At 53.8% G+C, this 22752-nt stretch overlaps 1 protein-coding gene across 2 annotated transcripts; it reads left to right on the top strand.

The window, feature by feature from the left end:
- The first annotated feature begins 22 nt into the window (after window positions 1-22).
- MVP (major vault protein) lies at window positions 23-22049 on the top strand. Of its 2 annotated transcripts, XM_084880966.1 has the most exons (15): window positions 23-159; window positions 8193-8325; window positions 8476-8671; window positions 10208-10331; window positions 10456-10587; window positions 11181-11275; window positions 11468-11704; window positions 13082-13363; window positions 14116-14360; window positions 14450-14647; window positions 16180-16566; window positions 19702-19818; window positions 20397-20523; window positions 20995-21183; window positions 21794-22049. In XM_084880966.1, exons 2-15 carry the CDS (start codon window positions 8201-8203, stop codon window positions 22001-22003), a joined length of 2664 nt encoding a protein of 887 aa, XP_084737092.1. In that variant the 5' UTR covers window positions 23-159; window positions 8193-8200; the 3' UTR covers window positions 22004-22049. The 2 variants fall into 2 exon arrangements, with proteins under 2 accessions (XP_084737092.1, XP_084737091.1); XM_084880965.1 differs by lacking the exon at window positions 23-159 and having other exon boundaries at window positions 8175-8325.
- The last annotated feature ends 703 nt before the right edge of the window (window positions 22050-22752 follow it).

Below are 22752 nucleotides of genomic sequence, written 5' to 3'. Positions count from 1 at the left end.
GAGGAAAGGAGCAACAGCTGCGAGGGCCCTTTAAATGCCTAAGCCCCACCCCGGGGCCTGCCCTGCCCAGTGCTGGCTACCGGGAAGTGATCCCTGGGGCTGGGTTCCTGAGTTCCCCCCAGTCGTGAGGAGTCATTGCAGTCAGCCACACTACTGGATGTGAGTACGCAGCACTGGCCCCCACACCCCGATTCAGTGGCAGGGCCTGTGTCCCTTTCCAGCCCTGTCCTGCCCTTAGTGCCTTCTCTTAGGGCAGGTGGGACCCTCTGAGGCAGAGGAGCGAGAGGGTGGGTGGAGGGTTGGCCTTTAGAGATTTTGCTTTTCTTGGAGTTTTTTCTGTCTTTTGAAGTAAAAATAGACCAATTTGTCACTTTGCCAACACCCCTCACCTCCAAAATCTCGGGCCTCCCTAACTTCCACTTCCCACAGCAGCAGCAAGGCCAGAGGAAGCGAAGGGCCCGTTCTCACCCTCCTAGGATTAGATTGGGCCCTGCTGTATCCATTGGCCTCTCCCCGGGGCCTGGGCTCTGGCCTGTCCCCAGAGTTCTTGAAATGTGATTTGTTCCCTTTGAGACCCCTCAATTTTGCCAAATATTGAGGTTTTCATACCGTCCGACTCGGGGCTGTGCCCGCTGTGGGTTTTGTGACCACTTGAGTCGCCATTAGAGCAATCTCAGAGGCTTCATCCCAGAGCGGGTGGAGCTGGGAGAGCAAGGCTTACTCTGTGTGCGAGGGGAAATGAGAAAGGAAGCTCTGGGGACCTTGGTCTCAGGGTGAAGCGAGGAGGGCCGGGAATGGAGCTGAGGCAGATGCTCTGTGTGTTCCTCCCTGCCCAGGTGAACCCTGGGCTTATGGGGGAAGGTTGGCTGTGGGGGGAGGAGGAAGAGTGCCAGCTGACTCCCTGGGAACGCCTGCCTGTTTCTCCCCTGACACACAGGGCACCCAGCCCTGAGTGGTGCTTCCTGGGCAGGGCAGCCACTGGAATGGCCCGGCCTCTTTGTTGAGTGCTGCCCTCTCAGGTGGCAGAAAATGCCCACCTTTGAACTGCCATTGGCACCGCTCCCTGGAGAGTACCCAGCCCCACCCAAGCCCTTGTTCTTGGTCTTGTTGACATTGGTGCCTGCAGCCATCCCCGGGGTGGAACTCCGGCTTCGGCCCTGGATCATTCTGTGATCCTGGCGAGTTCCCTAACTTCCAGGTTGTGAGGAGTAAAGGAGTTAATGAAAGGTATTATCGCATGCCCGACACAGATAAGTTCTTAATGAGGACTAAGGGGAGCTGTTATTCAGGGGTACTCGCCGATGGTACAAGTCTGAGTCTCCCAGAAACCTCTGTCCACTGGGTCTGGGATCAGACCTGGGAGCACTCACAGCTCAGTCCTACGACGACAAGTTTAGAAAACACTGACGTGACCAGGGGTTCTGAGGCCGGGTCCTGGGTCCTAGTCCAGGCGACCCTTCCCTTCAGCGATTGGCATTCATTGGCAGCACGTGGGAGGGCGATGGAGGTAGGACAAGAGGCACCCTGAGCTGCTCCTCCCCAAAGTGGCCTAGCTGGGCTGGAGCTCAGGAAGCTTTTCTAGGAAGAAAAGTCTCTAAAGTTCTGCTAAGTGATTTATGTGAGACAGATCCTCCAGAATTCCCGCTGTGGTCCCTAAAGCGGGAGGCCATTCCCTAGCCAGGACGCGGTCTGGAGAACAGCCTTAGCAGTGCCCCAGTGTGACTCATTCTCCAACAAAGGCTGGAATGTTGAAAATCGGTGAAGGAGCCAAAACCGGTTTGGCCGTCGGCTTGGGGACTGAAGGGTCCTGGGTTCGATTCCGGTCAGGGGCATGTACCTTGGTTGCGGGCATATCCCCAGTAGGGAGTGTGCAAGAGGCAGCTGATCGATGACTCTCTCATCGATGTTTCTAACTCTCTATCTCCCTTCCTCTCTGTACAAAATCAATAAAATATATTTTTAAAAAAAAGGAAAATCGGTGAAGGAACCTGTTTGGAATGCACTTCACATGCAAATTCCTAAGCCTAAGCTTGATAGCGGTGATTGCATCACTACGCCAGCTGCGGGCCTGCTGGACTGAGAGCCCAGGAGTTAGGGGTAGGGCTTTGTGTTGGCCAGGGGCTATTTGGCCATGAGGGTGAGGGGGCTGGAGGAGGAGAAATGAAATTCCCCGCCTTTGAACAGCGGTCTGTAACCTGAGCTCATCTTTGTTCTGCTCATTCTTTAATGTGAGCCCAAATCACTGGGGTTTAGTTAAGGGGCCAGCCAATTCAGCAGCTCTCGGGCGGGGCCCAAGATTCTGCATTTCCAGCTTCCAGGTGAGGCCCTGCTGCTCACTGCACACCAGCGTGGCTGCTCGCGTGGGCATTTGTGGTTTAAGATTCACTGTCAGCCACGCACAGGTGACCCTAAAGATCTCTGATATGGAGCGACTCCTGCTCATTAATTACGTTTTACTGCAGCACGCGTTTACCGTTCAGCCAAGACAGGTGAAAGCTGTCTCTTAACTAGAGGATGAGCCCAGCTCCTCCTCCTCAGGCTGTGTTGTCTCTGCTCGTCCACCCGCTCCCCTGCCCCTGTGAGCGGGGAGGGTGTGGTGCAGCAGGGAGAAAACTGGGTGAAAACTGACTGGTTCTTACAGGAGCCTCATGACCCATGGGGACATGTGATCAGGCAACCCAGAAATGTGCCCCTAGGGCAGCCTCCGGCAGATCTCCGAAGCAGAGGTCTGGATGGATTTGGGGAGTTAGGGCCAAACCCAAGCCAAGGCAGGGCCTTCAAAGGTCAACAGATTGTCTTTTAAAAATTTTATAACATATATATATATATATATATATATATATATATATATATTGAAATATAAATAGCCAACGTTTCCCTCATAAGGGAGAGAAAGAGAAACATCATTGATGAGAGAGAATCATGGATCAGCTGCCTCCTGCACACCCCACACTGAGGATCGAACACACAACACACACAACCCAGGCATGTGCCCTGACTGGGAACCAAACCATGACTCCGTTCAGAGGTCAGTGCTCAACTGAGCCACGCCCTGATCTATTGAAGGTTGCATGCCGTCTGGTAACCACTAAAATCTAAATCTGAAACTTGTCACCAACATCCTGCCTGAGTGGAATGGTTCCGCTGGATCCCCCGAGAGGCCACAGGCTCACTCCTGTGGATGGCGAGTGAAAAGGCAAAGTCTGTTCTTGGTGAACTGGGCAGGGAGGTTAAGAAAAGTCCTGAAACGGGTAGTTGGCAAGGGCTTGGCTCCAGAACAAGGAAGGAGCGCAGTTTGATCCGTTGAAAGGATGACTCTCAGCTGAGTCATGAGCTGGGCCAGACTCTCAGCCCCGCTGACTGCGCCCAGCTGGGGTGACAGATGGTGGCGAGGCCTCAGCCGTAGCGGGTGGGGATTGGGATCATCCAACAACGAGCCATTGGAGACTATTTCCAGAGCCTGCTGCCCAGCCTTGCATAACCTGGAGTTCAGCTCTTCCTGGGGGGCCTCGCAGAGCCTGTCCATACCTCCGCCTGCAGCCCGCGCTCTTCCTCTCCCCATCTGCCTTCCTGGCCAGGCTGCCACTGCAGAGGACCCAGCACAGGAGCAGCGAGAAAAGGCTGCATGCAGCTGCCAGGTGCCCCCTTCTCTGCAGTTCTAGCCCCGCGGCTGGCATGGCACAAGACCAGCCACATTCCTGACCAGAAACAGGGAGGGTTCAGGTGCTGGTGCGGGTGAGATGGTGTCTGGTGTTGGGTCATGTGCTCTAAATGCATAGGAAAGTGGCCTCGGGCCGTTCCCTGCCTCAGTGGACACCGTGCTTCCGAAGGGCCAGGCTCTGCTCCAAGCGCGTTATGATGAACTCGGCCCTCATCACCTGGGTAAATGCCCTAGCCCAGTGGTCGGCAAATTCATTAGCCAACAGAGCCAAATATAAACAGTACAATGATTGAAATTTCTTTTGAGAGCCAAATTATTTAAACTTAAACTATATAGGCAGGTACGTTGTTATTAACTTAATCAGGGTACTCCTAAGCTGGCCTTTGCTAAAAACTCAAGGAGCCAAAGAGCCACGTGTGTCTCGCTAGCCGCAGTCTGCTGACCACTGCCCTATCCATTCCCATTTCATTGGCCAGGGAGCGGGTACAGGGAAGGCAAGGACTTGTCTCAGGTCACCAATCCAGTAAAGGGCAGAACGGAGATCCAGGCAGCTCCAGCCCCCGGGCACGTGTGGAGCCCCGCATCAGGGAGCAATTTCAGGGACTGAAGCACAGCTGAGCAGGATGGGACACTAGGGAGAAAGAGTGAGGAGGGGAACAGAACCCCAAAAGCAGAACGCCAGCCCTAGTATTTTCAAGCACTACCCGACATCAACAGAAGAGGGCGCTCTGGCTTTAGGAAAGCCGCTCTCCTGGGAGTTAAGGGGAATTCATATGAAAAAGGAACCACAGAAAAGTATCAAGGTCAGTTCCCATACAAAGTTGCAAGATAAAAGAATGAGTAGAATAACATCCCTCTGATGTGAAAAGTGTCCCAGGAAAACAGATAAAAACTGTAGCCCCTTTTAAAATGAAGCAAGGGATTAAGGAAACAATACAAGGCATGAAAGCCGCAGCTCAGGCTTGTCAGGAAGCCCAGGCAGACTGTTATTGGGTCGGCAGCTAAGTAATTGCGGGTTTCACACATATATGGCTTCAGTTGAATTTTTAGGTTTGCAGACGTAGTACAAATGTAAAACACATTTTGTTATTTGATAGTTGGCTATTCAGCTGTTAATCAGTAAAAAGTTTTTTGATCTGTTTTGTAGTTTTCATTTGGCGTTCGTTGAAAAATGGAAAATCAAAAGGAACATTTTCGTCATATTTTGCTTTTTTATTTCCGCAAAGGGAAAAACGGATCGCAAGCTCATAAAAAGTTATGTGCTGTTTATGGTGACGAAGCCTTAAAAGAACAGCAGTGTCAAAATTGGTTTGCCAAATTTTGTTCTGGTGATTTTTCACTCAAAGATGAAAACCGCGCTGGTCGTCCAGTTGAAGTTGATGACGCCCTAATCAAAGCAATAATCAATTCGGACTGTCACAGTACAACACGTGAGATTGCAGAGAAGCTTCATGTATCACATACATGCATTGAAAATCACTTAAAACAACTTGGCTATGTTCAAAAACTCGATACATGGGTTCCTCACGAACTGAAAGAATCACAGTTAACGCAACGCATTAGCAGCTGCGATTTGCTAAAGAAACGTAATGAAAATGATCCATTTTTAAAACGACTGATAACTGGCGATGAAAAATGGGTTGTTTACAACAATATCAAGCGGAAAAGATCGTGGAGCAGGCCAGGTGAACCAACTCAAACAACATCAAAAGCTGATATTCATCAAAAGAAGGTTTTGTTATCAGTTTGGTGGGATTACAAAGGAATTGTCTACTTTGAACTCTTACCACCCAACCGAACGATCAATTCTGATGTCTACATTGAACAACTAATGAAATTAAACAATGCAGTTGAAGAAAAGCGGCCCGAATTGACAAATCGAAAAGGTGTTGTATTCCATCATGACAATGCAAGGCCACACACATCTTTGGTCACTTGGCAAAAATTAATGGAGCTTGGTTGGGATGTTTTGCCACATCCACCATATAGTCCTGACCTTGCACCATCTGATTACTTTTTGTTTTGATCTTTACAAAACTCCTTGAATGGTAAAAATTTCAATAATGATGATGATGTCAAATCGTACCTGATTCAGTTTTTTGCTAATAAAAACCAGAAGTTTTTTGAACGTGGGATTATGATGCTGCCTGAAAGAAGGCAAAAGGTCATTGATCAAAATGGGCAATACATTACAGAATAAAGTTATTTAGTTCCATGAAAAAATTGTCTTTGATTTTCTTTAAAAAATCCGCAATTACTTAGTTGCCGACCCAATAGAATCTGCAGCACTAACCATTGAACCTCAAAGGAGCCACTCCATTGAGAGTCTCCTCGCAATAGCACCCCATAATGTGCTGTGTGGCTCGGAGGACTCGTCCCCATCTGGGACTCGGCTACTGAGAGCTGCTCTCTCTAATATGGGATCAACCAGCCACACTTGGCTATTTTTTTTCAATTAGTTTATATTCAATATTACTTTGTATTAGTTTCAGATGTATGTACTTGGCTATCTCCTCTCCCCGCCCCCAAAGAAAAAAGAAAACCAGCCCACAATTTTTTGCATCATATTTGGTACCTTCGCACTTGGCTATGTTAATTAAAGTATAAAGCTAACTGCCCGGCTGGCGTGGCTCAGCAGTTGAGCGTTGACCTATGAACTGGGAGGTCACGGTTCTCTTCCCGACCAGGACACATACCCAGGTTATGGGCTCAATCCCCAGTGTAAGGTGTGTAGGAAGCAGCCAATCTGCTTCTCTCATTGATGTTTCTCTCTCTCCCTTCCTCTCTGAAATCAATACCTATTTATTTAACAACTTCGTCAGTTACACTAGCCATATTTCCAATGTGGTCAGCCAGAGAGCACAGACTTAGACTATTTCCATCATTGCATAAAGTCCTGTTGGAAGCTGCTGAGTTACAGCACTTTGAGCAGGAGCGGGCAGGTGGGATGAGGGGCCGGTGGAAGGCAGCAGGGAGTGGTGGGGACTGTGGTAAGCAGGAAAACCTGTGTCCCACGTAAAGCACAGAGCTGCTCCGTGGCTCTAACCGATTCTGCTCTGCGGGAATGTAGGGTCTATCTCCTAATGCAGTGGTCGGCAAACTCATTAGCCAGCAGAGCCAAATATCAACAGTACAACGATCGAAATTTCTTTTGAGAGCCAAATTTTTTAAACTTAAACTATATAGGCAGGTACATTGTTATTAACTTAATCAGGATACTCCTGAGCTGGCCTTTGCTAAAAACTCAAGGAGCCAAAGAGCCGCATGTGGCTCACAAGCCACAGTTTGCTGACCACTGTCCTGATGCTTCAAGAAAAGCAGGAATTAGGGGCTTGTGAAAACTCTCAATTTCTAAACCCCAAAGTTGAAATTTTACAGATTATATAGATCAAGTAAAACTCTTGGGTCTCCTTGCCTTGATTCTATAGTGTTGTGGCTCCTGCCTCTTATTCCTGTGCCAGTTCTCCCTCCCTCCTTCCCGATTCTCACTCAGCCTGGAAGCTGGATGTAGGGTGCAGCAGGTGGCTTTTAAACTGACCAGAGTCGCCGAAACCGGTTTGGCTCAATGGATAGAGCGTTGGCCTGGGGACTGGAGGGTCCCGGGTTCGATTCCAGTCAAGGGCATGTACCTTGGTTGCGGGCATACCCCCAGTTGGGGGTGTGCAAGAGGCAGCTGATCAATGACTCTCTCATCGATGTTTCTCTCTATCTCTCTCCCTTCCTCTTTGTACAAATATCAATAAAATAAAAAAATAAACTGACCAGAGTCCCAGGAGTCAGGCTCTGAGTTGCTTAGTAAACTTGGTTCCCTCTGTGGGACCCAAAGGTACATGCCGTCAAAAGCCCAAGGCATGCTGGGGGCAGCGATGGGGTGTAGGTGGGAGGTGTGACTTCCTGACTGGGCCAGTCGCTGGACGGAGCTGCCCGGGACGGGGAGTTGAGGGAAAGGGGGGAAAGAACTGAAGTACTTTGTGTGATCCAGCTGATTCTACAGGAGCATCAGCTCGTCCAGGACCGCAGGACTGTTTAAAGCACAGGGTGGGGCTGGAGGAGCAACGATTATGCAACTATTCTGGGGCTGTGGGCTGTCAGTTGAATAATGCTGGGGTCCTCAGGACCCCCTGAAATGAGGGCTGCTGGCCCCTGGGGGAGCCACAGCACCCCCAGAGACTGACCTGCACTCCCAGCTCCTCCGCCGTGGGGGCTGGAGATTGGAAAAGTGCGGGCAGCTCAGGCCGGAAAGCTGACGGGAAGGAGGGAAAGGGTCGGCGAGAGCCCTGGGCCTCTGTGGAAGCGGTGCTGGGCAGTCCTGGCAGAGGTGAGATCTGGGTGAGTGTGCTGCCCAGGGGGGAAGAAACAGGAAGAGCTGGGCACGGACACAGCGAGAGGTAGAATAATCCGAGTTGGAGGAGGAAGGTCCTTCCCCCACTTCCAGCCAGTCTCCAGGCGCCTGCCTCCTCCTCCTAGGCCCCTTTCTCACCTTGTATCTTCTCCCACCCATCTGTCCCTCTGTATGCTGCCCTGGGCACAGGAGTTACCATGGCGACTGAAGAGTCCATCATCCGCATTCCCCCTTACCACTACATCCATGTGCTGGACCAGAACAGCAATGTGTCCCGTGTGGAGGTCGGGCCGAAGACTTACATCCGGCAGGACAATGAGAGGTCGGTGTGCGGGCAGGGCTGTGGGGGACCCGGGGCGGAGGCGGGGCTGTCAGTCTGGCTGGCGTGATTGTTCACTTCTTCTGAGGACGGGCCCTCACATGGGTCCCAGGCAGCTTCCTCTCTCCTCACGCCACCTCTCACTTCCCACAGGGTCCTGTTTGCACCCCTGGTCATGGTGACCGTCCCCCCACGCCACTACTGCACCGTGGCCAACCCGGTGTGCCGGGACGCCCAGGGCTCGGTGCTGTTCGACGTCACCGGGCAAGTACGGCTGCGCCACGCTGACCTGGAGATCCGGCTGGCCCAGGACCCTTTCCCCCTGTACCCGGGGGAGGTTCTGGAGAAGGTGTGTGCCTGGCCCCTCTCCCGTCCTGCTCCCACACTGCCTTCAGGGGGGAAAACAAGCTGGCACCGGGAGGGGCCGGGGCGGGTCTCCTGGCTCTCACTGGGGGTGGAATCCATTCATTGCCCCTCCACCGGCTCCCCCAAACGCCCCTTCCTCCTCACGCGCCCACACCAGACCTGCCCCTTTTGAGAGCTGTCAGCCATCTCCCCACCGGAGCAACCAGGCTCCAGAGCCTGCTGGGAACTCCCTGCCAATCTGGCACTGAATGGCTTGTGCCAAGAGGAAGCATTGCATTCATTCAGAAGGTGCCAGACCCTGGTGGGCAGTGACAGCCATGGCGGACGAGAGGAGGCCCAGGTTCGGACGCCGCGGTTTCCCGGGAAGGCGCTGGGGCTGCCCTGGCGGCCAGGCCCTCCTCCGTGTGGCAGGGCCGGGGGCCTGAGCCTGTGGGCTCCCGCCTCCACTCCCATCGCCTCCTGCCCTTCTACCCGTTTCCCTCCGGGCTCCTCCGCGAAGCAGCGCTTCCTGGCCCTGGCAGCCTAGAAGGGTGACCCAGGGGACCCCAGACCCTCTGTCCGCTGAGATGTCAGTGCTTTGCAGAGGGTGTGTGCGGAGGTGGAAAGTGACACAGAATAATAGAACGTCACCTTTGAGGCCTCCGAGTGGAGCCTTAGGGGTAGACTTTGCATCAGAATCGCCTTTATTTAAGACAGAAACGGTCAGAAGGTGAAAATCACCCATGTCTAGGGCCTACCTCAGACCAACTAAATCCTGGCTGGAGGAGCGGGGGGGGGGGGGGGGGTGGGGGCATTTTTTTTTAATATATATTTTATTTTTTTTACAGAGAGGAAGAGAGAGGGAGAGAGAGTCAGAAACATCGATGAGAGCCGAAACCAGTTTGGCTCAATGGATAGAGCGTCGGCTTGGGGACTGAAAGGTCCCGGGTTCGATTCCAGTCAAGGGCATGTACCTTGGTTGCGGGCATACCCCCAGTTGGGGGTGTGCAAGAGGCAGCTGATCAATGACTCTCTCTCATCGATGTTTCTCTCTATCTCTCTCCCTTCCTTGCTGTACAAAATCAATAAATAATATTAAAAAAAAAAAAAAAAGAAACATCGATGAGAGAGAAACATCCATCGGCTGCCTCCTGCACACCCCCCACTGGTGTGCCCACAACCAAGGTACCTGCCCTTGACGGGAATCGAACCTGGGACCCTTCAGTCCGCAGGCCGACGCTCCATCCACTGAGCCACAGCAGTTCCGGCTTGGGAGCCAGTAGTGAAAGCTCCCCAGGGTGGAGAGAGCTTCCCGCACCCCTGCCTCTCACCGCTGCTTTCCAGGCACAGCAGCTCCTGCTCTGCCAACTCCTAGTCCTTCCGACCGGATGGCTCTGGGACCACCCCCACCTTGAACGTTCCGTTCCGGCTCGTATTTGGGGGCTTGTGTGAAGACTGATGGGTGGATTCTGACCTCCAAAATATCAGGTTTGACTTCCGGGGCCACAGCACTGAGTGCCCGTGCCCCCTCTCCCGTTAGGACATCACCCCGCTGCAGGTGGTCCTGCCCAACACGGCGCTCCACCTCAAGGCGCTGCTGGACTTCCAGGATGAAAACGGAGACAACGTGGTCGCCGGAGACGAGTGGCTCTTTGAAGGACCCGGTAAGTTCTTTCCATTGGGCCTGCCTTCCCATCACAGCCCTGATGCCCCCCGACCCTCGCCCCCCGACCCTCCCCCCCCGACCCTCCCACCCCGACCCTCACCCCCGCCGCATCTTCCCCTCAGGCACATACACCCCCCGGAAGGAGGTGGAGGTCGTGGAAATCATCCAGGCCACCGTGGTCAGGCGGAACCAGGCTCTGCGGCTGAGGGCCCGCAAAGAGTGCCGGGACCGGGACGGCAAGGAGAGGGTGACAGGTGAGGGGAGGAGGAGCCCGGGGTGTGTGTGTGTGTGTGTGTGTGTGTGTGTGTACGCGTGCGCGCAGGCCGTGGCTCTGACTTTCTCACCTGCAGGGAAGTGGGGGGCGGTGGGGAAAGCCACTCACAAGTGGCTACAGCCCGGCAGGAAGTGCTTCCCTGGAATCTTAGAGGCCTTGGGGGCTCCCACCGTCGCTTCCCCAGCCGCCTTCACACAGGCGAGGTCCAGCCCGGACCTGTGATCACCGCCTGCTGATGGCCTTCCCCTCCCCCCCCCCTTTAGCATGCGCCGGGGCCGGGGCCTTGTCTGTTTCTGGGTCAGCAAAGCGGGTGACCCCGTGCAGTTGGCACTTGTATGTGACAAATGTGATGTATGTACAATGCCTTCCATTGTACAGTGCCAGGTGCGACTCAGAATGCTTTGCAAATAGTCTCTTATCCGGTCCCCAAACAACCTCGAGTCACTACCATTCCCATTTTCCATCTAACAAAACCAAGACACAAAAGTTAGGTTACTGACCTGGGTTGATGGCCGGGGGCAGCTGGGGGCAAGCTTGGGTGACCTCTGACCCTTACTGCTCTCCCCCGGCCAGGAGAGGAATGGCTGATCCGCTCCGTGGGTGCGTACCTGCCGGCGGTGTTCGAGGAGGTGCTGGACCTGGTGGACGCCGTGATCCTCACGGAAAAGGTCTGTGCTCTGGGGTGCGGGTGCGGGGCCTCCGGGCGGGTGGGGTGGGGTAACAGCGAGGAAGAGGAGCAGTGTGCTAGGTCACCTGAGGAGAGTCCGGGTCACCGGGAGGGTTCGGGGGTCCTGGGTGGTGGGGACTGCCCCCTGAGGAAGCCGGAGGTGGGTTCGCGCCCACACCCGTCTCCTCTGCAGACGGCGCTGCACCTCCGGGCGCTGCAGAACTTCCGCGACCTGCGGGGCGTGGCCCGCCGCACCGGGGAGGAGTGGCTGGTGACGGTGCAGGACACCGAGGCCCACGTGCCCGACGTCTACGAGGAGGTGCTGGGGGTCGTGCCCATCACCACGTTGGGCCCCCGCAACTACTGTGTGATCCTCGACCCCGTCGGACAGGATGGCAAGAACCAGCTGGGGCAGAAGCTTGTGGTCAAGGTAGGTGCCCCGCCCCCCGCGGAGGGCACGTCCGTCAGCGGCGGGAGCGGCTGGGCCTCTCCCTGTCTCCCGCACCAGGTCCATCTTCTGGAAAGGCCCGCTGGTTGTGGCTCCCTCTGTGCCATGGTGCATGAGGTTCTAGCTCTGAGACACATACCCACTGATCTCCCGGGCAACAGCCCTGACCTCCAGTCACACTGCCTCCCTGGGAGCGCGGCCCTGGCCCTGCCCCAGCCCCGCGCCGCAGACTGACCAGGAAACTCCGTATTTCATATTCCTGGAATCGTCGTTCTGTGTAAAACAAAAAAAAACAACTCTTAGTTTACCCTCCTCCCCAGCCTTTACCTCATCCCCTCTCTGAACTATACAGGGATTAACCGGGGTCTCCAGCCTAAGTGACTGTTCATTCCATAGCTATAATGTGCACTGACCACCAGGGGGCAGACGCTCAGTGCACAGGCATGGAAACAGGGAATAGACGGATCAATCTGAGGGGAGAGAGGGAAAGGTCTCGCAATCCAGAACGGTTTCAGCCAGATCCCCGCAGGCCAGGCCAAGGGACCTCGCTGGTGCACAAATCCATGCACCGGGCCTCTAGTTCAGCTATAAAAGGAAATGAACAGGAGCTAAAGTTCATGTACCGATGATCAGCATGCCACAACATGGATAAACTCAGACATATGCCAAGCAAAAGAAGCTAGGCATAAAAGACCACATATTGTATGACTCCATTTTTACGAAGTGTCCAGAACAGGTAAACCCACAGACAGAAAATAGGTTGGTGGGGTGGGTGGGCAGTAACTGATCTAGGGCACAGTGTTTCTTTTCAGGATGATGACAATGTTCTGAAAGTAGATTGTGGTTGTGATCGGACAACTCTGTGGATATACTAAAACAATGGAGTTATATACTTGAAGTGGGTAGATTTTACAGCATGTAGTTTATACAGGGGTGGGCAAAATAGGTTAATAATAATACAATAATTAACAAATATAAGAATAAACTTTCATGTACTTAACAACTGTAAGCCTACTTTTGCCCACCCCTGTGTATTTTTTTAAAAGGCAGTGGGCCAGACTACACCATCCCAAGAAAACAAAACGTAGGAGAAACGAGTAACAATACGTTCTTACCTGTTGAGCTGAGAGGATTCAGGTCCTGACGTTTGCAGAGTCTTCGGGCGGGTTTGACCAGCTGAGATCCGCAGGCATCGCAGAGAGCCTGGGGTCCAACTAACACTTCACTGTGTCATAACCTGGGGGCGGGGCAAGTGCCATGGGGGGCTCCTGACCCCAACATGAGCCAGGGGCGGGCAGAGGTGCCATCCGAGGCTCCCGCCAGCGGGGGTGCCAGCTCCTGACCCCCGTCTCCCTCTAGGGAGAGAAGTCTTTTTTCCTGCAGCCGGGGGAGAGGCTGGAGCGGGGCATCCAGGACGTGTACGTGCTGTCGGAGCAGCAGGGGCTGCTGCTGCGGGCCCTGCAGCCCCTGGAGGAGGGGGAAGGCGAGGAGAAGGTCTTGCACAAGGCTGGCGACCACTGGCTCATCCGGGGGCCCCTGGAGTACGTGCCGTCCGCCAAGGTGGAGGTGGTGGAGGAGCGGCAGACCATCCCCCTGGACGAGAACGAGGGCATCTACGTGCAGGACGTCAAGACGGGGAAGGTACCGGCCGAGGGTGGGCCCTGTCACCGCCCTGGGCACGTGGGGGAGGCCGAGGTGGAGGAGCCCGGTGCAGGTCGAGGGATCGGCAGCAGCATTGGTAGCGGCCGAGCGCCTGGCTGGCAGATGTGAGCCGCCTGTGGAGTATGTGCCTTTCCTTCCCTTCGTTTAAACATCTAAGCTCTCCCCCGGGGAGGAGGTGAGCCAGGTTTCGGGCTGGGGACTCTGTTCCCGCTGCAGATCTGGCCCTGGCGTCAGGGTCTGGCTGGGGTGGGCAGAGGAACAGGGAGAACCGATGGTCCCTCCTCTTTGAGCCTCAGCTTGACCTTGGTTTGACCTAGGACCACATCCCTGACCTACAAGTAGAGCTCAGAATCCGGGCAGGGTCAGTGTGTGCCACCTGGTTCCTAGGATTACATCAGTCCTCGGGACACGGCCTAGCTGCCCATGAAGGAAAATTCCAGAAGAAATAACATGAAGCACTTCCTGTGTGCCAAGTCCTTCATTCCCAGCCCTGGGAGGAAGCCCCGGGCGGGGGTGGGGGTGGGGTGGGGGGTGGGGGGTGGGGGGGGTGTCCATTGAGGGAGGAGGAGCTGAGGCTGCGAGTGAAGGGGCGTCCCCAGAGACAGAGTACGGAGCCTGCAGATGGCGGGTGTGGACACGGCCTCACCCCAGAGACCGTGTAACCGAGCGGGCCACTGCCCAGGCCAGCTCTCCCCCCTGCACCCCAACCCCCCACGCCCCCCTGTCGGCAGGTGCGTGCGGTGATCGGGAGCACCTACATGCTGACGGAGGACGAGGTCCTGTGGGAGAAGGAGCTGCCCCCGGGGGTGGAGGAGCTGCTGAACAAGGGGCAGGACCCTCTGGCCGACAGGGGTAAGGAGACGGCCAAGGGGCCGGCCTCGCCCTCCGTCCCCCGCAACAAGACGCGTGTGGTCAGCTACCGCGTCCCGCACAACGCGGCCGTGCAGGTGTACGACTACCGGGAGAAGCGAGCCCGGTGAGGCCCGGTGTGAGGCTGGGGGACGGGGCAGGGGGGCTCTGCGCGCAGTGGGTCTGACTCCGCTCCTCGCTCCCCGCTCCTCGCAGCGTGGTGTTCGGGCCGGAGCTGGTGTCGCTGGGCCCGGAGGAGCAGTTCACGGTGCTGTCCCTGTCTGCCGGGCGGCCCAAGCGCCCCCACGCCCGCCGGGCGCTCTGCCTGCTGCTCGGGCCCGACTTCTTCACGGACGTCATCACCATCGAGACGGCGGACCACGCGCGGCTGCAGCTGCAGCTGGCCTACAACTGGTAAGGGGGCGGGGCGGCGGGCTTCTGGGGAGAGTCCCAGCCAACCCCCGGAATGAGCGATGCCTCCGCCCAGCGCTGGGCTGAGAATGAGGGCGGTTCCCGCAAACCCAGTCTGGTGCCCCCGTGGAATGATGGGGAAGGTGTGGGCTCCCCTCCGGGAGCAGGAGTTTGGGCACCTGATGGAGGACAGTCCCAGCACGGACTGAGCCCCACGACTGCACGGCTGTCAGAGGGCCGGTCAGACACAGGCTGTCAGAGGGCCTGTCAGACACAGCCGGCAGGAGCAAGCGGTGTGGGCAGAAGGTCCAGAGTATAGGCTCAGGGGCCACTGCCTGGGTCTGCTCCCAGGCCTGCCATCTGCTGGCTGTGGATCTGAGCCGGTGACTTGACACTTTCCTCAGTTTCCCATCTGTCACATGACCATCAGTTTCACAGGCCTCAATCCTCTGTGGTTAGAGCATCTGTCCACACGCTGAAGGGTCACTCCAAAGGGTCACGGGTTAGATTCCTGGGTGCAGGTTTGATCCCTGGCCCCCGTTGGGGTGCATGGAGGAGGCAATCGATCAATTAGTCTCTCTCATATTGATGCTTCTCTCCCCACATCCCTCCCTTCTACTCTCTACAATCAATGGGGGGAAAAACCCTCAGATGAGGATTAACAAAAATAAATAAAATGTCACAGACTGACAAAAGGATGCACTGAGCATCAGAACAATGCCCTGTACATCATGCATGTCAAACTCAGGGGCCGCATGCCTCATTTATTTGGTGTTAGCCTTTGAGTTTGACATGCTTGCTGTTCATATTTAGGGATCAAATGGCAGCTGCTAGAGATAGAGAAGACAAGCCACACCTAGAAGTGATGCTCAACTACTCCCAAGGGAGTGTTCTTTTTTCAAAAATAAATATATATTTTTTATTGACAGAAAGGAAGGGAAAAGGAATGAGAGAGAAATATCAATGATGAGAGAGAGTCATCAATCAGCTGCCTCCTGCATGTCCCTCACTGGGGATTGAGCCCGCAACCCAGGCATGTGCCCTTGACTGGAATCAAACCCAGGACCCTTTAGTTCACAAGCTGAGACACTATCCACTGAACCAAACCAGCTAAGGCTAAGGAGGTGTTCTTTACCTCGGGACCCGGACAGAGGCAGATGAGGCGCTGATACCTTAGGGGTGTGAGAGCATGGCAGCTCAGAGCATAGACTCTGGGAGCCACACTGACTAGGTTCAACTTCCTGGCATGTACAGAGTCCATATATTGTACGACTCTGGGCCTGTGACTTAACCCCTGTGGCCTTCTGTGTTCTCATCTGTAAATGGGGACAATGCTCCTTCGCTCCTCATAGTGACTGAGAGTGAGCTGGGAACACGTGTAAGGTTCTTAGGACTTCATCGGCCCAGGGGGACCCTGATCAGCAGTCTCTCCTGAACAACCCTGCCAGCCAGGGAGGTGGCGTCGGTCGCATTTGAAGGTGAGAGAGCTGTTTCCTGGAGGAAAAGCTTCCTGTTCTGGGCCCCTTTGCTCACAGGCACTTTGAGCTGAGTGACCGGAAGGACCCGCAGGAGGCAGCCAAGCTCTTCTCCGTGCCCGACTTCGTGGGCGACGCCTGCAAGGCCATCGCGTCCCGGGTGCGGGGGGCCGTGGCCTCCGTCACCTTCGACGACTTCCACAAGAACTCGGCCCGCATCATCCGCACGGCCGTCTTCGGCTTCGAGACTCTGGAGCCCAAGGGGACCGATGTGGAGGCTCTGCTCCAGCCCCGGGACCGGGCCGTCTTCCCCCAAAACGGGCTGGTGGTCAGCAGCGTGGATGTGCAGTCCGTGGAGCCCGTGGACCAGAGGACCCGCGACGCCCTGCAGCGCAGCGTCCAGCTGGCCATCGAGATTACCACCAACTCCCAGGAGGCAGCGGCCAAGTGAGTGCGGGCCGCGCCCACAGTGCCTCCCGTGGCCAGACCTCTCCAGGGTCTCCATCTCCAGCCCCTGCTGGGCCCTGCGTAATGGCATCCCGGGCGGTCAGTCTGGGTGAGACAGCATGGTCCGCTTACAGTGTGACTAGATGCCACCCTGCTCCCGTGGCTTCTCCGCTTGCTGTGCTGGAACCAAACTCATTCTGCGCTCTTGCAGGCTCTCTGGATGCAGCCCTGCCTCCCCCAGCTCGCCTTCCACCTTCTCCCAAGCTCCAGGCCCACCAGCTCCTTTGTTTTGTTTTTGTTAGTTTTAGTTTTTTAAAAATTTTTATTGTTGAGAGTATTACACATATCTTCCCCTCCCCCCACCCACTGCCAGTTCCCCTCCCCACCCCAGGCCTTCACCACCCTATAGTCTGTGTCCATAGGTGATATATATATGCATTTAAGATCTTTGGTTAATCCCTTCCTGCCCCGCCCCCTCTCTGAGATTCATCAGACCCATGTTTCCATGCCTCTGTTTCTATTTTATTCATCAGTTTATTTTGTTCATTAGATTCCTTGTTTATTTTGATTTTTAGATTTGATTGTTGATATGTATTTGTCATTTTATTGTTCATATTTTCTATCTCTTCTTCCTCTTTTTAAAGAATACCCTTCAACATTTCATGTAATACTGGTTTGGTGGTAATGAACTCCTTTAGCTTTTTCTTGTCTGTGAAGCTCTTTATCTGACCTTCAATTCTAAATGATAGCTTTGCTGGGTAGAGTAATCTTGGTTGTAGGTCCTTGCTTTCCATCACTTTGAATATTTCTTGCCATTTCCTTCTGGCCTGCATAGTTTATGTTGAGAAATTAGCTGACAGTCATATGGGCACTTGCTCCCTTATAGGTAGGTAACTGCTTTTCTCTTGCTACCTTCAAGACTCTGTCTTTAGCCCTTGGCATTTGAATTATGATGTGTCTTGGTGTGGACCTCTTTGGGTTCCTCTTGTTCGGAGCTCTCTGCACTTCCTGAACTTGTAGGTCTATTTCTTTCACCAGGTGGGGGAAGTTTTCTGTCATTATTTCTTCATAGGTTTTCAATATCTTGCTCTCTGTCTTCTCTTTCTGGCACCCCCATAATGTAAATGTTGGTACACATGAAGTTGTCCCAGAGGCTCCTTACACTATCTTCATTTTTTTGAATTCTTTTTTCTTTTGCTCTTCTGATGGGGTGTTTTTTGCTCCCTCAGATTCCAAATCACTGATTTGATTCTCAGAATCCTCTACTGTTGAATCCCTATAAATCATTTAATTAGTGTATGCTTAATTTCTGACTGGTCCTTTTTCATGTCTTTGAAATTCTCACTAAGTCCCTTGAAGCTCTCATTAAGATCCTTGAGCATCCTTATAACCATTGTTTTGAACTTTGCTTGCTTCCATTTCACTTACCCTGTTTCCCCGAAAATAAGACAGTGTCTTATATTAATTTTTGCTCCCAAAGATGCACTAGGTCTTTTTTTCAGGGGATGTCTTATTTTTCCATGAAGAAGAATACGGTACACATTTATTGTTAAATGAAAATAAAGGAAATTTATTACCTGTATATGGTACGGTAGTACGGTAGTTGTCAACACAAACCAGACAAACTGTGAATCCTATAGTATCAAGAATTTACTAATTTATTCAATGACAATCATGTCATCATCTTCTGGAACATCATCATAACAATCCAATTCCTGAATTTCCTAGTGAATTTCTTGTGACTCCATTTCTTTCAGAATCAGTGGACCAAATCTCTCATGTTTAGCAATAGCACTGTCTTTAAATGAGTACTTCTTGTCAAGGTAGCCTGCTTGCAGTGCATTGCAACTGTCAGTGATTTTCTCCCATGAATTCTTCACCCAAGTCACAACTTCTTGCAGTTTAGGTTTCACAAAGTTTCCACACTGATTTCTCTCCATTCTATTTTCATTGTAGTCATTAATTTTCATGCGCAAATTGTCTTTGAATGGCTTGTTTATTTCAATATCAAGAGTCTGGAGATAGGCTTTCATTCCTGCGGGAATCATTATCTGATTTATTTTTCAAAAATATATATTTTTTTATTGATTTTTTACAAAGAGGAAGAGAGAGGGATAGAGAGTTAGAAACATCGATGAGAGAGAATCATTGATCAGCTGCCTCTTACACACCCCATACTGGGGATGTGCCCGCAACCCAGGTACATGCCCTTGACTGGAATCAAACACGGGACCCCTCAGTCCGCAGGCTGACACTTTATCCACTAAGCCAAACCGGTTTCGGCTCTGATCTATTTTTTCTTTCGTAAATTAATTTTCATTCTGAGACAGAGCCTAGGGGGGGGGCCTTATTTTCGGGAGATGCCTTATATTTCACTCAGAAGGAAACCTGTAAGTAGGTCTTATTTTCGGAGGATGTCTTATTTTCGGGGAAACACGGTAGTTCTTTTTCTGGAGATTTCTTCTGTTCTTTCATTTATGACAATGTTTCTCTTTCTCCACATTTTGGCTGCTTCCCTGTTTGTTTCTATATATTGGGCGGAGCTGCTATGTCTCCTGGAATTGGAAGAGTGGCCTTGTTTGTAGGTGTCCAGTGGCTCAGACTCCCGTCCCCTGAGCTGAGCACTCTAGGTGCACTCCTGTGTGGGCTGTGTGCAGTCTTGTAGTTGAGCCTTGATTGCTGTTGGCATCACACCACCAGCTCCTTTCTGCCCTTCAAAGGCACAGTTGGGCCCAAGGCCTCCAGCACTGGCTACTCCTGTGCCCAGTGTTTGCCCCTTGGAGGCTGCAGGACAGGCTCCTCCTCGGGCCTCAGCCCAAAGGTCACCTCCTGGGAGAGCCCGTTGCTCTCACCCTGACTGAGCGGCTTCCTGGTGCCAGGTCATTGTGTCCTCACTTCAGGGAACTGCTCATTGTCTGAAATCATCCTCCTCGTTTCTTTCCCGCTGGAAGGCAAGTTGTATGAAAGCAGGGGCCTTGGTCATGACCGCATTCCACTGAGCCCAGAATCATGCCAGGCGCGCAGTGCACACTCCATTTTTCGTTTCATGTTGGGTGCCTCCCACCGGCCAGGTTCTGTCCCATGTGGATCAGCTCTGCCCCTGACCAGCATCTCCTCTGTTCTCTCTCCATCCAGGCATGAGGCTCAGAGACTCGAACAGGAAGCCCGTGGCCGGCTCGAGCGCCAGAAGATCTTGGACCAATCGGAAGCCGAGAAAGCTCGCAGGGAACTCTTGGAGCTGGAGGCTCTGAGGTGGGTCAATAACTGAAGGAAGTCCTGGCTGGGTAGCTCAGTTAGTTAGAGCACATGTGTCAAACACAAGGCCCGCGGGCCAAATCCAGCCCGCCAGGCCTTGCAATGTGGCCCGCACCGCGCTGTCATCACTGCACTCCGCTGTCAGTTTATGACATTGTCAGTTTATGACTGTTCAGTAAACCATTCGGCCCGTGATTTAGGCTGGATTTTAGATTTTGGCCCCTTCTCTGATTGAGTTCGACACCCCTAAGTTAGAGCATCATCCCTGTTCGCTAAGATTGCAGGTTCAAGCTCCAGTCATGGCACATACAAGAATCAACCAGTGGGAGCATAAACAAGTGGAACAATGCATTGATGTTCCCTCTCTCTCTCAAAAAAAAATCAGAACTAAAAGAAAAGATGTCCTGTTGAGGGTTCTGACAAAGCAGCAGTTGGGGGGAGCCAGGGGTGTGTCTGTGAAAGTGGCTGCAGCACAAGTCGAAGCTGGAGGAGGGCAGGGCAGGGGGCAGGGCAGGGGGCAGGGCAGGGCAGGGCTTTCTCCTGGCCTCGCTGACGGGGGTGGGGGGTGTCTGCAGCACTGCCGTGGAGAGCACTGGGACTGCCAAGGCGGAAGCGGAGTCCCGTGCAGAGGCGGCACGCATCGAGGGACAGGGCTCCGTGCTGCAGGCCAAGCTGAAGGCAGAGGCCTTGGCCATTGAGACGGTGAGTGGGGGGGTGCCCATAAGACGCCTAATCCCTGCTGTTCCTGAAGGCGAGTGGGATGCCAAGTGCCCTGAGTTACAGCTCTATCCACATAGTTGTGGTTTATAAAGTCCTCTGTCCTCTGTGAATTCACCTCCTGCCTGCCTGGAAGTCACAGATGATGATGATTCTCATTTTATTGTGTGGTATGTGTTCACACATTGGACAGTTTTGTTCCAGGTATTGCACATGTTTTACATGCATGATCTTATTTAATGCTGGGAAGCCCACGGAGGTAGGTATCATTGCATTGACAGCTGAGGGGCCCGAGGCTGGGATTGAGGGCCTCCCGTGGGTCGCTGCCTCAAAGGTGGCATCAGGAGCCATACCTAATGGACTAGAAGTGTACAGTCCCATCGCTCCACCCGGTTCCCTCCGGGTGCTGGACTGCCCTGGGCCACAGGGTTGAGAGAATACGGTTTCCCCTCTCAGGAGGCGGAGCTGCAGCGGGTAAAGAAAGTGCGAGAGCTGGAACTGGCCTATGCCCGGTCCCAACTGGAGCTGGAGGTGAGCAAGGCCCAGCAGCTGGCCGAGGTGGAGGTGAATAAGTTCAAGCAGATGACGGAGGCCCTGGGCCCCAGCACCATCAGGGACCTTGCCATCGCGGGGCCAGAGATGCAGGTGAGAGTGGGGGGCGGGGCCACACAGGGAACCAAGAAGGCAGAGCCGGGGAGGCCAATAGAGAGGCCGAGGGGTGAGGGGTGAGGGGGGAGCGGTGGAGCTGTCCCGGGAGCCAGGCCCTGACCTGTGTCATTGGAGCACGGTGTCGCACTGGATATAGCACTAGCTCAGCATGGACCGGAGCTTCTGGGGGCACCCGTGGGTCAAGTGCTTCAAGGAAAATCCAGTGGGCGATACAGCGAAAGGGGAGGTGACACTTCAGATTAGTTGGTCTGAGGAAGGTCACTTGAAGAGGGGTCCTTGAGCCCTGTGCAGAGCTGACAAGAGCTTCCGAGGAGAGGGTCCAATGCAAAGACAATGAAACGTGCTGCGTCTAAGGACCAGAGGGTCTGGCAAGCGCAGGGTGGGGTGGCCAGCTCCTGCGGCAGCTGCAGGGAGGGACCGAGCTTCCAGGCCTGAGGATGAGCCCCGGCCCCGCTGATGCCCTCACCGGTCACTGAGCCTGAGGACGGCCTGGGTGCGGCTGAGTCAGATGAGTGGGTGGCAGGCCGCCCTGGAGACGCGGCCAAGGGGCCAGCCTGACTGTCTTCTCACCCTCCCGCTGCTCCAGGTGAAACTGCTGCAGAGCCTGGGCCTGAAATCCACCCTCATCACCGACGGCTCCACTCCCATCAACCTCTTCAGCACAGCCCTGGGCCTCCTGGGGCTGGGGTCCGAGTTCCAGCCGCCAGCCAAAAAGGCAGCCGGCAGTCCCGTCCCCGAAGAACACCTGCTGCTCCATTCCTCTCAGTTTCCTGGGGACAAACCCATTGTGCCTTAGCGCCATACAGCGTCGACAATAAAATGTACACTTCTGGGCATTCAAACCCCGTCTCAAGGCTGTGTCACCGGGAGCTTAATGCGAAGGTGGGGGCGGGGCGGGGAGGAGGGGTAGAGAATACCCTGATATCTGGAGATAGTTGCTGGAGACTACCCCCATGTGTAATGTGGAGAGAAAACGGGGTCTGGAGAAGCCTAACCCCATCACACTGACAGACATGGCCCCATAGTCCTACTCTTTTCCTTTAAAAAAAAAAAAAAAAAAAAAAAAAAAAAATATATATATATATATATATATATATATATATATATATATTTTATTGGTTTTTTACAGAGAGGAAGAGAGAGGGATAGAGAGTTAGAAACATTGATGAGAGAGAATCATGGATCAGCTGCCTCTTGCACACCCCCTACTGGGGATGTGCCCTCAACCAATGTACATGCCCTTGACTGGAATTGAACCTGGGACCCTTGAGTCCACAGGCCGATGAGCCAAACCGGTTAGAGGCAAAGTCTTCCTCCTGAGCCAGACTGTCCTCCTGGTAGCAGCTTGCCTTGGGCTCCAGGTGGGAGAGATGCCCTGGTGAGAGGGTGGGGCCTGCACTGGCAGCGGCTCTGCCAATTCCTCCTGGACCCCAGCTGCAGGGGCATGCACCCGCCCTCAGCATGTGGGAGGCTCCTTTGGCGCCACCTGCTGGTCACACCTGGCAGGCTGTGCAGTTGTCTCTCTTTAAAGGGGATGTCAGGCTG

Source organism: Pipistrellus hanaki (genome assembly GCF_964339955.1).
Source record: "Pipistrellus hanaki genome assembly, chromosome: 4".
NCBI lineage: Eukaryota > Metazoa > Chordata > Mammalia > Chiroptera > Vespertilionidae > Pipistrellus > Pipistrellus hanaki.
This window is presented reverse-complemented; position numbering and strand designations above follow the sequence as displayed.

Excerpts from the sequence above, each read along its gene's own strand:
- MVP (XM_084880966.1), top strand. The coding sequence starts at position 8,201 with ATGGCGACTGAAGAGTCCATCATCCGCATTCCCCCTTACCACTACATC. Across the intron at positions 19,819-20,396 it reads TTGGAGCTGGAGGCTCTGAG|CACTGCCGTGGAGAGCACTG; the intron begins GTGGGTCAATAA and ends GGGTGTCTGCAG. Across the intron at positions 20,524-20,994 it reads AGGCCTTGGCCATTGAGACG|GAGGCGGAGCTGCAGCGGGT; the intron begins GTGAGTGGGGGG and ends TTCCCCTCTCAG.